This window comes from Oryctolagus cuniculus, chromosome 11 (assembly GCF_051225735.1).
Source record: "Oryctolagus cuniculus isolate XC-2025 breed Fujian yellow rabbit chromosome 11, ASM5122573v1, whole genome shotgun sequence".
Lineage (NCBI taxonomy): Eukaryota > Metazoa > Chordata > Mammalia > Lagomorpha > Leporidae > Oryctolagus > Oryctolagus cuniculus.
The window spans coordinates 29,046,229-29,062,308 of NC_142877.1; the positions used below are offsets into that span (position 1 = coordinate 29,046,229).

Here is a 16,080-nt window from a genome sequence, read left to right on the forward strand (position 1 = left end):
AGAACCGCCAACGGGCGACGATTCCCCTGCGTCACGTGCAGGGGGCGCCGCGGCTGCGCCCTGAGAGCCCGCGCCGACCTGGGGCCCGGCGAATTCTCGCGATGAAGGTTGCCCTCCAGCTGCAGCCGGGGCCTGGTTGGGACAGAGGCCGGCAAGGGAAGGAGGCGCGCCTCCGGTGGGCCCCGCCTCGCCTTCTACCGGGACGTTGGCCCCAACTTGAGAGAGCGCTCGCTGGAGCTTCGCTGCTCCGGGCGGAGGGGTCGGTGGAGCGCCTCAAGGTGGCCTTTGTCTCTAGGCTTCCTGCCCGAGCCGTCTTCAGTTGGCATGGGCCCCGCTCCTACTGCCCAGTAGCTAAGGAACCCTCCTTCCTTCCCGCTTGGCTGCCCCCTCCACCCTACGAGACGCGTCCCGGGAGCCCGGCCCCGCCAGATAGGCATCAGAACAAAGACGGCGCGCGGCATGGGGGCTGGGAGAGCCCGTGCCGGCGCCCCCGGGGACCGCAGCCTCTGCTCCCGGTCTCCATGGAAGCGGTCGTCATGGCAGCGGGATGCGCCTCGCTCAGCACCGCGGGGTGGGCTGTGGGCGCCTCCACACCGCTGGGAGGGGAGCGAAAGGCGCGGCCTCGGGGCTGCGGAGGGTCTTGCCGGGGCTCCGCCTGCGGGTCGGTGAGCAGTGCCACGCCCGGTTCGCCGGCAGCTCCTCCTCCCTTGCGAAGCAGCTGGTAGGAGGCCTGGGCCGCTGAGGACCAGTTTCCTTTCTGCTGGGCGGGGGTCGCTGCCCTTGAGGAAACATCAAGGCTCCCGCCGTCCTTGTTCCCCGTTGGGCCCCAACCTGTCTTTTGGTGTCCAGTCTGCACACTATTGGCAAATTAATCTTTCTGCTCCCAAGTGTCTCCTGCGCGGCTTCAGAAACTTTAGCCGCGTTTTGGGGGATTCTTGCGCTCTCTGGTGTCTGAAAAGACGCTGCCCTCCAGCTCGGATATGGAGAGTGCATTCTGATCCCAGCCCACCCACTCCTGCCCACTGCCACGGTTCCGTGCACCCGGGTGTCCACCACCCCCATGTCCTCCCATATCTGTTCTTTTCTTCAAGGTTTAAGCTGGCAGAAAGTAACCTGCAGATGTGTTTTTTTCTTAGCCCACATGGAGCTTTTTAGACTAATTTTTGCCTCCTTGCCTCCCCTTCTTCTCTTTCTTCACAAAGGAATCTGATTTCCAGCTCCTTCTGAAATACCACAGAGCTAACAATGTGGGCTTGCATCCAGTCTGGCACCAGACTGGTACTCAGTGGTAGCTCCCCCTTCAGGAACACACGGATTTCCCATGGTCCCCAGCAACCCCAGTTTCCCGCATTTATTTTACCTTCTATGGCTGTACAGGCATTTGATTTTGTGAATCCCTTCCAGTCCCTGATTCCACCTTCTGACCTGGGATGTCCTTCCCACTTTCCTGTCATAGCCCAAATTCACCCTGCCCTCAACCAGATGAAGGCTTGTCTTTACATAAAGTCTTTCCAGCTAACTTCTCAAAGCCCTCACTGGCGTGGGCTGCCTCAGACCACAGACTGGCTGCTGACTGTCCACTGCCGGGGGCTATCTGCTAGTTATTACGTGTTTTCAGGAATATTTGCTGAATGTATGTGATGGGCACCTCACTGTGCTAGGCTCTGTGAAGTGGAAAGCACTCACAGTTTAGCATGGAAGGGCAGCAAAACAGAAAAAGAACCGTGGTCCTCTGTCCCTTGCAGACGCTCCTCACATGCCCAGCCCTGGGAGGAACTGTAGTACACAGCTGCCCGCGCCCGGGGATACCACTCACTCCCAGGTAAGGTCGCGCGGATGGTTCTGGAATTCTCTAGGAGAAAAGAAGACTCTTCATGCCAGAAGGAAGTCAGGGTACATGTAGCACAGCTACACCATTGCTGCCCAGCGTGCCAACTTCAGAGTGATGTCCAGGCCCAGGAGCCTCCTGGGCAAGGGCCTTCGCAGAGCTGGATAGCTCTGCTAAGGGAAGCTACAGGCCCCTACCAGGCTCCTTGGAGATGGGAGCACTACAGGAGAGAGTTAAGAGTAACTCCAGGTTAGAACAGATAAGAACCAGAGTGAGTGTTTTACATGTGCTCAGAGAATTCTGAACTCTTTTTATTTTTTAAAAATGTATTTATTTATTTGAAAGTCAGGATTACACGGAGAAGGAGAAGCAGAGAGAGAAAGAGGTCTTCCATCTACTGGTTCACTCCCCAAATGGCTGCAATGGCTGGGGCTGAACTGATCTGAAGCCAGGAGCCACGAGCTTCTTCTGGGTCTCCCACATAGGTGCAGGAGCCCAAGGACTTGGGTCATCTTCTACTGCTTTCCCAGGCCATAGCAGCTGGATGGGAAGTAGAGCAGCCGGGACTTGACCCAGCGCCCATATGGAATGCCAGCACTGCAGGCTGTGGCTTTACCCGCTAGGCCTCAGCACTGGCCCTCTGGACTCTATTCCTTTTATTAAAAATTAAACAACCATAATCTCTGGAAAACTGCTTCACAATAATTTGATAAAATTGATAAATACCAAAGCTATCACCCATTCTTAATTGTATATTAATGTAATCCCATTCTTAATTGTATACCAGAAGACATGTATGAGAGCACTTCAAAAAATTTGCAGAAAATAGAATTAAAAGTTGTTTACCATGATGCATAAAAAATTATGAAATCCATACAGATGAGGGACCTTTAAAAAGTTCATGGAAAATACACATTGTGAACTCATGGTAGCACCATTAGTAATAGCCCCAAACTGGAAATAATCCAAATGTCCATCAGCAAAATATGTCAATGACAAAGAACAACCCATGGAATATACATGACAATGTGGATGAGTCTCATAGACATTGGCTTCTTTGGTCAACAAAGAAGCCTGACATAAAAGTCATATCTACTCTTGGTACAGGTGTTTGGTCTGGTGGTTATGTCACTGGTCGGAATGCCCATATGTGTCTGTCTCGTAGCAGAGTGTCTGAGTTTCAGTCCTGGGTCGTCTTCTCCATTCCAGCTTCCTGCTAATGCACATCCCAGGAGGCAGCAGGCGAGACCTGGATTGAGTTCCCAACTCCTGGCTTCAGCCCGGCACAGGCCTTGCTGTTGTGGGCATTTGAGGAGTCAGCCATCACATAGGAATGCTCTCTCCTCCATTTCTCTCTCTGTGTCCCTCCCTTATTCTATTCTATTCTATTCTATTCTACCACAAGTCTTTTGGTGAACATATGTTTGCATTTCTCTTGAGTATATATTTAGCAATGGGATTGCTGGGACATAGCTGTGGTGGCTTTGTAATGTGTCAGCTTTGCTAGAGTGAACTACATTTCCCAAATTCCCTTTCATGTATGTTTCCAATTAGGGTGGGCCACAGCAGAAACTTTTGCATGTGATTTGGAGGGTGGAAGAAAGGCGGTGGCAATGTTGGATTTGACATTTGCAAGCTCCAGGAGGAACTCTGGTGCCCAGGAACATTGTTGCTGACCTGCTGGCTCTCCTCACTGACATGGGGTAGCAGCCAGGCCTGCAACTGCTCTGCCTTTTCCCGAAAGCTCTGACTCCTGGGCCAGATGAACCTGGGCCAGGTTCCAGCTGGTGCTCATGGATTCCAAGCTTGTCCCCTGTCCCCTAACTTATATCCATCTTCCTTTCCCGATGGCCTGAGCTATGGACTTTATGCTCCAACATCAGTTTTAAAAAGAGTATCCTGACAAAGACTTTCACCAGCTTACACAATCGTTCAAATCAAATCCCATCTGTTTCTCAAGCTGAATGCTTATACAATAGCATACGTGTGTTTTTAATTTCACAAGAAACTGCCAAACTGTTTTCTAAAATGGTTGTCCTTATTTAGACTCCCATGAGCAGAGTATGAGAGTTCCAGTTGCTTCACATACTCATCAGCAAAAATTAGCCATGATTTTGTCAACACACTACACTGCAAATCCAAGCAAGGCAACAGGGCACCTGGCTTTGGCCTCTGCTGTGAGTCATGCCCTCACCCAGGTTACAAATGCAGGCAAGGTCTTCAAAGTCCATGGGAATAGGTGTGATGAAAAAATTGAGCGGATTTCAGGGTTTTTTGCACAAACATAAATTTATCTTTTAATATCATTTTCCACAAACTTTTTGAAGTATCCTTGTATATTTACCCTAACAACCCAGTTGGGAATTTATCATACAGGTATATACTGGTACGTGATACTATGTTATGAATGTATGAGGTCATTTATTGTTATTAATAGCAAAAGATTGAAAAATAATTCAAATATCTATAAATAGAGGACTGACAATACATTTCATATAAATGATAGAATTGTATGTGTCAAAAAAAAAAAAAAAAAAAAGAAGACAGGGGCAGGCATTGTGGCACGGTGGCTGAAGCTGCTGCCTGCGACACCTGCATCTCATACCAGAATGCCTGGTTCAAGTCCCAGCTACTCCTCACTTCAGATCCACCTTCTTACTATGCACCTTGGAGGTAGCAGGTGATGGCTCAAATACCTGGGCTCCAGACTGCCTGCAATTCCTCGTTCTTGGCTTCAGCCTGGCCTAGCCCTGGCTGCTGCAGATATTTGGGGGAGTGAACGAGGAGACTGAAGATTCTCTCTTCTCTCTCTCTCTGTCACTCTGCCTTTCAAATAAAATAAAGAAAAAAACCCCAGAAGACAGGAAATCTCCAATGTACTGATACGTGAAGATGTTTGTATTGGTCATCGTTCTCCAGAGAGAGAAAGAGACAAAAGAGAGAGAATCAGCTCACACGGTTGTGAAGGTTGGCAGGCCCAGAGAGCTTCAGGTCCAGGATCTGAAGCAGCAAACTAGAGACCCTGGAGAGCCAGTGGTCCCGTTCCAGTCTGAGTTTAAAGGCCTAGACCATAGAAGAGCTGATGGTGCAGCTCCGGAAGGCTTGAGAGCTGAGAAGGCCTAGGTTTCGATTCAAGTCCCAAGGCTGAGGAAAGCAGAACTCCCAGTTCCAAGGCTGGGTGCGTAGGGATTCTGTCCTGGTCCGGGGACGGTCAACCTTCTTGTTCTATTCAGACCTCTCATTGACTGGTCCGCCTTCCTTGGGAAGAGCCATCTCCTTTATTTATCTGCTGGTTTTTAAAACTTTGGAGTATGCATTTATTTGAGAGAGAGCGAGAACACGCCCCCATTTGGGCTGGCTCACTTCCCAAATGTTCACAATGGCTGGGCTGTACTAGCCGGAATCCAGAAGCCAGAAATGCAATCCAGTTCTCCCACACAGGAGGCAGGTACTCAACAGTTACTTGAGCCACTCCTGGGTTTGCATTAACAGGAAGCTGGAGTCAGGAACTGGAGCCAGGAATTGAATCCAGGTAGCTGATGTAGGATGTGAGCACCAACCACTAGACTAAATGCCCACTCCTTTTTCTTTTCTTTTGTTGTTGTTGTTGTTGTTGTTGTAAGATTTATTTATTTGAAAGGCAGAGTTACAGAGAGGCAGAGGCAGAGAGAAAGAGAGAGGTCTTCCATCTGCTGGCTCACTCCCCAAGTGGCCGCAACAGCCAGAGCTGCACCAATCCGAAGCCGGGAGCCAGGCGCTTCTTCTGGGTCTCCCATGCAGGTGCAGGGACCCAAGGACTTGGGACATCTTTTACTGCTTCTACTGCTTTCCTAGACCACAGCAGAGAGCTGGAAGGGAAGTGGAGCAGCTAGGACTCGAACCGGCGCCCATATGGGATGCCAGCACTGTAGGCAGCGGCTTTACTCACTATGGCAGAGCACCGGTCCCATCCACTCCTTTTAAAAACTTATTTGAGAGGCAGAGTCATCTGATTAATTTTTTATTTTGCGTAATATTTGTCTTTTTACAGTTTATTTTTATTTAAAAGCAGAGCTACACAAAGACAGAGAGGGCTCTTCCATCCACTGGTTCATTTCCCAAATGTCCACAACAGCCAGGGCTGGATCAGCCTGAAGCCAGGAGCCAGGAACTCCGTCCAGGCCTCCCACATGGGTGGCAGGGACCCAAGTAGTTGAGCCTTTATCTGGTGCCCCCCAGGGTGCACATTAACAAGAAGCTGGTTCAGAAGCAGAGGCGGGACTCCATTTCAGACGTTCTGAGTTGTGAAAGTCCTAAGCATTGGCTTAACCTGGTGCACCTTCTGGTGCACAGGTGGGTGACCAACGTAAGATCAGATGGTAACGTCCGTCTTGGCAGCAGAGTCTCACCTTTGGTGGCTTTGATGAACAAAGCGACCAGGCTGGAGATGGCCATGGGGCGAGGAAATGAGGGCAGCTACTGACCAACAACCAGCCCCGCAGAGAGACCTTCAGTCTGTCAGCACACAGGAACTGAAATCTGTCAACAACCCAAGTAGCTTGCAGCCTTCCCCAGCTAAGCCTTCAGACGAGATCCTAGTTCTGGCTGGTTCCTTGACTGCAGGCCTGTAAGAAATCCTGTGGGGGGCCGGCGCTGTGGTGTAGTGGGTAAAGCTGCCATCTGCAGTGCTGGCATCCCATATGGGTGCCGGTTCAAATCCCAGTTGCTCCACTTCCAATCTAGCTCCCTGCTAAAGAGAGAGGTCTTCCATCTGCTGGTTCACTCTCCAACTGGCTGCAACAGCCAGAGCTGCACCAATCCGAAGCCAGGAGCCAGGCGCTTCTTCCGAGTTGCCCATGGAAAGCAGCAGCAGATGGCCCGAGTCCTTGAGTCCCTGCTTCCACATGGGATACCTGGAAGAGGCTCCTGGCTCCTGGCTTCGCTCCTGCTGTTGCTGTCATTTAGGGAGCGGGCCATTGATCTCTCTGTCTCTGCCTCTGTATTTCTGCCTTTCAAATAAATAAGTAAGTGTTTTAAAAAAGAAAGAAATGAAGGAAGAAAGAAAGAAACCCTGCGGCACAAAACCCAGCTAAGCTGTGCGTGGACTCTGGACCCACAGAAAATGAAAGCACATGTTGTTTTAAGCCACCAAACTGCTGGTAATGTGTTACACAGTAAAGAGATAACACACGCAGGCTCTTTTCGGTTCTCTCACTACTATTATTTCTGTGAACGCTGCTATGTGTCTCCCAGAACACAAGAGCCAAAGCTGCTCCCAGGTACATGCTGGGTGCATGCCCGGGAATGGAACTGCTGGAGGTCAGGATTTACAAACGTTCAGCCAGACACAGGGTCGCACCATGGCCATGGTTTCATGGTCAGCGTTGGGAGGAAAACCTGGTCTCCCTCCATAGAACCTGGGGTCAGGCTAGGGTTGGGAGCCACATGGAGCACTGAATGGGAGGGTCAGTTCCAGGGCAAGGTTGAGGGTGAGTAGCCACTGCTGGAGAGGATACGAAGCCTTGGGTTTGAGGTTGAGTTTTTAGACGAGGTTGGAGGACAACGTGAGGGTGGGTTTGGGGCGCATCATCAGTTGCTACACAAGGCCCAGCCACCCACAGGAAGAGACTCAGTCTAGGCCCACAAGGCTTTCAATCAAGGAGGGAGGAGGAGAAGGGGCCTGAGGACAAGAGGAGCGCAGCAGGAACCGGGTACCCCGAGGGATCCAGGCACAAAGAGACAGCAGGCCAAGAAAGCGAGCACAACAACTTTAATGGGGGCAGCCCTGTGCCATATCCCCCAGATGCTACCCACAGGACATGCCCCCAGGCAGGGAAGGCCGTTGGTACAGACACATCTTAAGCTGCCCCTCTTCTGGACTGATCCCACTCCTCACCCCTTCCTCTCCAGCTTCTGTGGCCGCCAGCCCCAAGCCGGGTCACAGGTGACCACCCTGGAGCGGCAAGGGGGCCTGTCATCTGCAGGGGGCTGCTTCACCCATCGCCGAGGGCAGCGAGAGCTATCCTGGATGGAGAGGCTGCTGTCCTCAGAGCTCTGTGGGGACCAGGTTCTAGGGTTGTGGATAGAACCAGGGGCCCACCCCCCAAGGCCCAGTGCCGGAAGCTCCAAGGAGGGGCCCCAGGTGCCAGGCACTGCTTTGGGGAGCTTGCCAGGTCTCCGCATGTGGCTTCTGGGCTCTGGAAAGCGTTCCATTCTCCTGACCCGGATGGAGTGGAAGCAGGCGGCTCAGTCCTAGACCTCCCCTCCAAGGGCCCCGGTCCCATCAGGCCCCATGCTCACCCCCGCCCCAAGGGAGGAAAGCACTGGCGCCGCCCTCCCAGGCATCGGTCCCTCGGTCCCTCGGTGGGTGCCTCTGGCGTCGGCTCAGGCGGGTACTGGGGCAGCCGCTCACCGCTGCTTCCGCTCGGCCTGCTGCAGCCTCCGGGAGAGGTCCTCTATGCGCACATTCTTGAGCTGCAGCAGGTGCTCCAAGCGCCTCACCTTCATCTGCAGGACCTAGGCCCCCACGGCAGAGGTCAAGCCCTACGGCCCCTGCCTCTGCGGACCCCAAGTCCCCCCAAGCCTTCCCAGTACACTCACCTGCACGGTCTCCTGTGAGGCCAACAACTCCTGCTCCTTTTCAGCGATTTGGAGGATGAAGTTTGGGTTGCCCTGCAGCACGTGGCTATGCCCTAGAGGCCGGGGCACAGGCGGCTGGTTCCCCCTGGGGTGGGAAGCACCTTAGCCACCCTCATGGTTCCAGTGCCTCCCAGGTGCAGCCTACTCAGCCCCTACCCGACCTGTGTACTGAGATCAGGAGCTCCCAGCTTCTGTACCTGAGCTGTGCTCCTGCTTCAGGGTCTGGGACACTCTCCCTTTGGGCCTTCTGGGACAAACCTGAGATAAGGCAGGTGGAAGAGTGAGTATGTCAGACTCTGAATCGCTTGTCCCTCCTCTTCCCACAGCCCCACCAGCAACAGGAAGGCCTGGAGGAAATCTCCTCTTGGGAGTAGTACAGGAAAAGGCCACCTTACCCACATCCATGTAGCCACTGCCATCTTGGGGAGCCAGCTCCTGGAAGAACCCCAGGGTCCACTGTGAGCCCCATGGCCCCTTCCGCTGTCCCCTAACCAGGCTCTCTTTACCAGGTACCCCTCCCCATACCCATTGCCAAAGCAAGTATTTCTGCTGCCTGGGAAGCCCCCCCCCAGCAGCTGGAGAAGGCACAGCAGGTGGTACCTGCAGGGAGCCAGAGCCCTGCTTCCTTCGTCTCTGCCGCTCCTCCAGGCGCTGCCTGAGTGGGATGAGCACCAGCTCCACCACGCCTGGGGCACACTGGGCGATCTTGCGCATCACGTCCTCCGGGACTGAGAAGTTCAGCTTGTTCAGCACCTTCCTGAGGGGCGGGGGGGTGGGTGGGGGGACAGACACAGGGATGGCAGACTGGGTTCTGCAGCAATGAAGTGCAGGATGGCAAAGGGAGGGGGCACGGCAGTCGCACCTCTAATGAGCAAGTCTAGGGGAGTAGAAGGGCACCCCATGTGAGCCCCACTGCTTGGGTGTTCCCATGGCACCAGTCTCCTTCTCATTGAAAGGATTCCTTGATTTACTTAGTCTTGGCCCTCCCCACCCTGCCACCAGTACAGCCCCAGCCTGGGCATTCCAGGAAGTGGAGGGGTTGGGGCAGCCCTTCCTGGGAACCCAGAGTGGGGGCTGGACATTCCCCCTCCTGCACCAAGAGCTCGGCTACCTGTTCAGATGACCCCAGTTGCTGAGCTTCTGCTGGAGAGAGTTGGCAGGGACATAATTGTGCATCTCCACCATCTTGGGGAAGTAAAACTTGATGACCTCTGCAACCAGGACTGGGGCAGGGGGTGGGGACAGACATAGAAGGAGGGGGGATGGGTGAAGGGGTGGGCAAAGAGGAGAGTGGGGTAGAAGGACCAGGGAGGCAGAGTGGTGGGACCAGGGGAGAGTCAGAGATGCGGAAGGAAGGGATGATTGGGAGGGAGGCAGAAAAAGTGAGATCAGCGGTCAGACCAGCACATCTCAGAGGAGCTGTACCTCTTCCCCATCTCTGCCCCTCCAGCCAAGAGTAAGGACCCCAAAGAGCCCTTCAGGAACCCAGGGCCCCAGGCTAGGAATTCATGTAGGTGCACACACACACAGACTCCAACAGTAACACACATGTGAACACATTCACAAGACAGAATACACAGCAACCAGAGAGCACACACAGAGATGCACAAACACATAAGCAGATACACATCTTAGTCATCCAGGGCCCCGGAGGGAGTCTCTCTCTCACACATACACATCCATATGTATACAGATGGAACATGTAGACATTTGTAGACATGCACACAGTGTAAACAGAAAACACACACACAATTGAAGACCCAATAAACAGACCTCAGCCCCACACACAACCCACAGCACAGACGCACAAAGTGACAGTATGCACGCATCCCTGACACACACACGCACACACACACACTCACAGGGGCACATACCTCCGTCACTGAAGTCCCGAGAGAGGTTTCGCTTGGGTCGGGACAGAGGGATGTTGTCTACCCACAGGTACAGTTGGTGCAGCGCCTCCTCGTCCACGTTGCTCGCCATTGGAAGCCTCAGCAAGGCCAGGCCGTTCGTGCAGCGTCCAGCCCCAGCCTCACGACCCCTCAAGCGCTCCCTGTCTCCCTACTGCGGACGCCGGGATCAGCGTTTCTCTCTAACCTGGAGACTCACGTCCCAACTGGGAGCGGCCATATTGTTTTCTGAAACCATGGCAACCATTCTCGACTCGTCGGGCGGGGTAGGGGGCAGGGCCTTCTGGGAGTCGTAGTTTTTCCCCGCCCCCGCTCCGTCCTGCCAGGTCCGAGCTTTGAAAAGGCAATTAGGTGTCCTTGCTTGCCCTCCTCCCCAAGAAGGCATCGCCTGGACGCCCACGCCACCTGCTGACCAGCCACTGACCCATTCTGGGACCTACTAATGTCAAGAGGGAGCAGCGCTGTGGCATAGTGGGTAAAGCCACCGCCTGCAGTGCCAGCATCCCATATGGGCCTGGGGTTCGAATGCCAGCTGCTCCACTTCCAACCCAGCTCTCTGCTATGGCCTGGGAAAGCAGTAGAAGACCCAGGTCTTTGGGCCCCTGCACCCGCGTGGGAGACCCAGAAGATGCTCCTGGCTCCTGGCTTCAGATCCCAAACTTCACAGGTCCAGCCATTGCGGTCATCTGGAGAGTGAACCAGTGGATGGAAGACCTCTCTCTCTGCCTCTGCCTCTCTGTAATGCTGCCTTTCAAATAAATAAATTTTAAAAATAATAACAAAAGTCAACCAGACCCCTAGGACCATTGCATAACTAGCATCCTCATGACTGGGAAACCCCTTCTGGGCCCTTAAGCCCTCAGTAGTAAGGAAGGCAGCACCTTCTACGTTATTTCGGGGCCCATTGCTAACAATGTGCTACCTATCTGGACTGCGTGACAGTGACAGGCTGTGTGACACCACTTTTTTGCGACCTTCCTTTCCAAAGCTCTGTGCTTGTGGGGTCACTCTCCCACCTCCCAGCAGTGTCCCAAGGGCCATTTAATATGAAACTCAGACTCCCAGGGAGAATGCTAGAGCCCAGTCCTTAGCCCTGTTTGTGAAACAGAATGGTTCTCGCCTACTTCTCCCACAGAGGTAACGGGAAAGCGCTGGACCACCTGGAGGCATGCTTCTCTTTACAGAAGACCCGTATGTGTGGGGGGCCTGGGGCGATGGGAGTTGGTAAGAGGTACAGGTGCAGCAAGAGTGGAGAGTGGAGCTTCCCACATGCCTCCTCTTCCTCCAAGGAGCCATTCTTCCATGGATTAGAAATTGATTTAAGTATCCAGTTCCATTTTCAAAACAGCACTGCCTCAGGAGGCCTGGGAATCTGAGTTCCACTTAGGGAAGGGGCACAGCCTAGCAGTCAGGGGCACTGACTGTGGAGAAAGCTTGCTCCCAACACGGACCAGCGTGGCTTCCAGTTTCACCTGCCTCGTCGGGGCTTGGTGAACATCTCAAGTGTTTAGCACAGAGCCTAGTACCACTGCAAGGGCCTTCTGTATCATCGATTGGTGGGATCATTAATGAGACGATCCCAGTGCCAGCAGAGATGTTGGTGGCGGGAGACAAATGGAAGTGATTGGCTTTCTCGGTACTTGAGCTGAGGACCAGGGTTGACCTGGGGCATCTGGGGAGAGGGCCAGGAGCAGGCTGGGCTTCTGGGCTTCTTTCTGACTTCCTGGTCTCCTCCTCCAAGGCTTGGATTAAGGACGGGGAGAGATGGCAGGGGAATGCCGACTGCATTCTGTTGTCACTTAGTTTCAGAGTGCCAGAGGCCTGCAGGGGTGCAGACGGGCCCAGAGGAAAAGTCCTCCCTTTCCTGAAGTCATGCAGAGTGGCCTTGCCTTTCTAGAAGGGACCACACCCAGGGCAGGCAGGGGACAAAAGATGGCCTGGATCTCCAGCCTCCCCCCCACCAACATTCCAGGGTGGAGAAAGGAGGAACTTGGGGGCAAGAGGAGGGGCAGGGTGGTGGGAGGGAACCACAGGTGATGTGCCAGCCCCTGGCAGGGTTGGAAAACCGGTTTGGGGCCCAGAGCTGCCTGCCCTGCTCAGGACTTCCTTTGGCTGGGACTGTGGGGGCCTGAGGGCCTCGCTGAGGGAGGCGCTGGGCTCTGAAAGAAGGGAGCAAAAGGCCCGTCTCTGCCTCTGGACTGGGGTGGGGGGGGCTGGAGGACATCCTCAGCCTCTCGGGGTGCAAACTGTTTCTGGCAATTCATATTCCTCCTGCTACGGTCCCCCAGGGCAGCCACCAGGCTTGGAGCTGCATCACTGAAAGGTACCTCTTAAGGTACCAAGTAAACCAAAGGGTGCGCCCTGTGCCCTCCAACCGCAACCTGGACCACAGGACCTGCCCCAACACCCTCTTCCTTCCTGTCCTGGCCCCACTCTCCTTTAACCAGACCTGGGGGGAGGGTCTTGTCCCCAGGTGCACACTGGGTGACCTGGCCTCACAGACTGTTGCCTCCCTCCCACCTATCCCAGTCAACTGACCCCAAAGCCTTGCAAGGCTAGGCTTCCTCAAACTCACCCTCCTGGTGGGTGCACTGAAAACCTCTTCCTCCCCAAGCCTTGATAAAGTCTAGATGTGGCTGTTGAGGGCTCCTTGTGCCCCTCGCCCTGGTCAGGGCCACCCTCTCTCGACACTTTGCTTCCACATCCCACCAGATCAAGGACCAAAGAGAACCAGGCAAGGACGTGTCCCCCAGACAGACGCAAGCCCAGACCATGAAGGATGCACCCTTGGCTGTTAAAACGTTCACCCCCCACAAAAGGGAGTGGACGGATTTATTGAATTCAAACTGGGAAAGGAGCAGCTGGACGGCTGGACTCTGGGCCCAGCCCCAGGCCCCTCTGCCCAGGCTAGGGCCCTGCCAGAGAGGGACGAGAGGCACGGGGCCTGCAGCTGCCCAGCAAGGGAGGTGCCCACTGTCACTCCCCTGGAGGGCCTCTTGGAAAACTCCAATCTAGAAAGAAAACCAAGGGCCAACGTCACACGGCCTGGCTACAGAAAGGGATTAGGGAGTTGGAAAGCAGGCAGAGGCAGGCTCAGCAGCCCGCAGCGAGTTAGACTGTGCTTCTCGAGGTGGCCCGGGGGGTGGGGGTGGGAGGCTGCCAGCCGGGCAGGGGCCTAGGCTGGACTCTTCCCCCTGGAGCCCTTCCCAGAATGGCTTTGGGGTCCCCCCCACCGAAGACCTGGCGTGGACGGCAGAGGGGAGAGGCACTCTCCGGCCAGGAGCGTCCAGTGCCCAGCCCTGGCTGCTGCCGTGGTCTAGTCCACTGATGGCATGGCGTGGTAGCACCGGACCGCTCCCCACCCACCCCACCTGGGGCAAATGGGGAGGGAAGAGGATTCAGAGAAAAGAGGCAACGGACAGGCAGTGAGGCTGACCTCAGCCCAGGCCCCCCCACCCTCCTGGGGCACCTGGGCCTGTCGCAGGGCCAGGGGAACATCACTGGAGGATGTGGGCTCTCCGCTCTGGCTCCATCCACGGCGGTGGCCCAGGGAGTCCTCCGCCCTGGGCTGGTGCTGCCAGTGAGGATCGGAGGCTCAGCTCTGATGCCCGAGACCCCGCACGCCCGCCTGCCTGGCGTGGTTCTTCCTGGTCACGTGGACCAGATCGTGTTCTAAGTGGAGAATGTGGCTCTGCACCCTGTCGTCAATGGGGAAGGAGGTCAGGTACCTCTTGACCATGGCAAAGTAAGCCATGGCCTCCCCGAAGCTGGGCACGGGCACCTCGTCACCATCCTCCTCATCGTCTTCGTCGTCTTCGTCATCGTCCTCCTCCTCATCACCTTCCTCCTCCTCCTCACTGTCCGATTCCGAGTCCTCCCCGCCTTCCAGGAAGTGGAGGGTAGGGCACTGAGCCTCCTCCTGGGCACCGTAGCCCCCGTAGCTCCCACCGGCCCCCACGACCCCCTGGGCCCAGTCCTCGGCCTCCAAGCCCTCGGAGGAGCTCTCCTCTTCCTCCTCCTCTTCCTCCTCCTCATCACTGTCATCCACATCCCCCTCCTCCTCCACCTCCTCTTCCTCTCCCAGCTCCTCTCCTTCCCCTCCTTCCTCCTCCTCCTCCCCTTCTTCTTCCTCTTCCTCCTCCTCCTCCTCCCCTTCGCCCTCCTCTTCTTCTTCTTCTTCCTCCTCCTCCTCTTCTTCTTCCTCCTCCTCCTCCTCTTCCTCCCCCTCACTCTTGAGAGAAGTGGTGATGGTGGCGTTAGGGCCACCCCCAAAGCCGGCCTCCCGAAAGCACGCAGCTATGTCCGAGGGCTCCACCGCCTGCCAGGCCGCAGCCACGAAGTGCAGGGCCTCCATGAGGCCCAGCTGCAGGCCCGAGCGATCCTGGCCCTCCAGCGCGGCCATGGCCTTGAGCAGCATGGCCTGGCGGTAATGGCCCTTCACCTGCTGGACCACTCCCCGCTCCAGGGGGTGCACGGTGCCCGGGGGGAAGAACGCCAGCTGCACATGCCGCAGGCCCGAGGTGTCCAGGGACGGCGCGGCCAGACGGCCGGCCAGCAGCAGAACCCGGCGGGACTCTGCAGCCATCCTGGTGTCCAGGGCCTTCAAGTACTTGGCCAGGGCCTGGGTGGTGACACCACCCTTCGAGTTGGCGGTGTAGTCGCAGGGCAGGCCGGCCTGGCCCGCGCGGGGCTTGGCCGACTTGCCGGCCACCAGCGGGGGCAGCTTCTCGCTGCCGTCGGCGTTGGCGCACAGCAGGACGCTCAGGCGCTGGGTGGCTTGGCGCGCCCTGCCATCGCCTCCGCACAGCCCCGAGGCCTGGTCGGGCAGAAAGTCGTACCACAGGCTGGTTTCGGTGGCGCTGAACACGTCCTGCGACGCGTAGCCCTCGGCCACCGACGGCGGCTGCTCCTCGCGAGCGCGCCAGCCCGTCGTGCCGCCGCCGCCGCCGCCGCCCTCCGAGGGCACGGCGGCAGGGCTGGCAGGGGCCGCGGGGGTCCGGGGGGCCGCGTTCCGCCCCCGGGAGCGGGCCACGCCGCTGCAGGACACCACTCCGTGGCGCCGGCGGAAGCGGTCCAGCCAGCCGTTGGAGGCGGTGAAGTCGTCCATGCCCAGCTCCTCGGCTATCCGAAGCGCTTTCTCCTTGAGGATGATGCCCTTGACCGGCAGGCCGGCGGCGCGGATCTGCTGGAACCAGGCGATGAGCAAGCCCTCGAGCTTGTCGTAAGGGGACAGCTTGTTGGTCTTGCGGCAGGTGGAGGCCACCCCGTACTTGCGCTCCGACGCCAGGATGGCGCGCTTGTTCTTCAGGATGGTGCTCAGCGTGGACGGCGGGATGTTGAAGCGCCGCGCGATCTCGCCCTTGCGCAGGTCCGGGTTCTCCTCCACCTCCTGGATGATCCGCGACTTCTCCCGGAACGTCAGCTGCCGCCGCTTGGGGCCCATCGCGGCGCGCCCCCCGCCCCGGGGCCCGGCACCGCCGCTGCCGCCCCGGGGCGGGGGGCCCCGGCCCGCGGCGGGGGGCACCTGGCGGCCTCTCCCGCGCGCCCCGCCCGAGACAAAGCGGCTCGCGGGGCGGCGGGCGGGGCGGCGACCCGGCCGGGCCGGGGGCACCTCGGGGAGCGCCGGCGGGCGCAGCGCCGGGCGGCGGGCGGCAGGCGGCGGGCGCGGGCGCGGGCGGCGGCGCGGGCGCGGGAGGCAGGAAGTGCCGCGGCGCGGGGAGCTGC

At 56.8% G+C, this 16,080-nt stretch overlaps 2 protein-coding genes and 1 long non-coding RNA gene across 12 annotated transcripts; 1 reads left to right on the forward strand and 2 right to left on the reverse strand.

Annotated features, from left to right (window-relative positions):
* The first annotated feature begins 37 nt into the window (after window positions 1-37).
* On the forward strand, window positions 38-11,140 carry LOC138844327 (uncharacterized). Of its 8 annotated transcripts, XR_016216665.1 has the most exons (4): window positions 76-278; window positions 1,746-1,822; window positions 8,773-8,955; window positions 10,388-11,140. It is a non-coding gene; the product is annotated as an uncharacterized LOC138844327 (long non-coding RNA). The 8 variants fall into 8 exon arrangements; XR_016216663.1 differs by lacking the exon at window positions 8,773-8,955 and having other exon boundaries at window positions 38-175; XR_016216666.1 differs by lacking the exon at window positions 8,773-8,955 and having other exon boundaries at window positions 47-259.
* Window positions 7,559-10,453, reverse strand: SPEF1 (sperm flagellar and cilia associated 1). Of its 3 annotated transcripts, XM_017341754.4 has the most exons (8): window positions 10,321-10,453; window positions 9,558-9,669; window positions 9,047-9,203; window positions 8,842-8,881; window positions 8,644-8,704; window positions 8,408-8,531; window positions 8,220-8,323; window positions 7,559-8,024 (listed from the first exon to the last, which is right to left on the reverse strand). In XM_017341754.4, exons 1-8 carry the CDS (start codon window positions 10,427-10,429, stop codon window positions 7,700-7,702), a joined length of 1,032 nt encoding a protein of 343 aa, XP_017197243.4. In that variant the 5' UTR covers window positions 10,430-10,453; the 3' UTR covers window positions 7,559-7,699. The 3 variants fall into 3 exon arrangements, 2 of the variants coding, with proteins under 2 accessions (XP_017197243.4, XP_002710973.3); XM_002710927.6 differs by lacking the exon at window positions 7,559-8,024 and having other exon boundaries at window positions 8,150-8,323; XR_016216661.1 differs by lacking the exon at window positions 7,559-8,024 and having other exon boundaries at window positions 8,302-8,323; window positions 8,408-8,499.
* Window positions 11,141-13,143: 2,003 nt separating the features above from the next.
* On the reverse strand, window positions 13,144-16,062 carry CENPB (centromere protein B). The gene has a single exon (XM_017341755.4). The coding sequence runs from the start codon at window positions 15,797-15,799 to the stop codon at window positions 13,952-13,954; it is 1,848 nt and encodes a 615-aa protein (XP_017197244.3). The 5' UTR covers window positions 15,800-16,062; the 3' UTR covers window positions 13,144-13,951.
* Window positions 16,063-16,080: the final 18 nt, after the last annotated feature.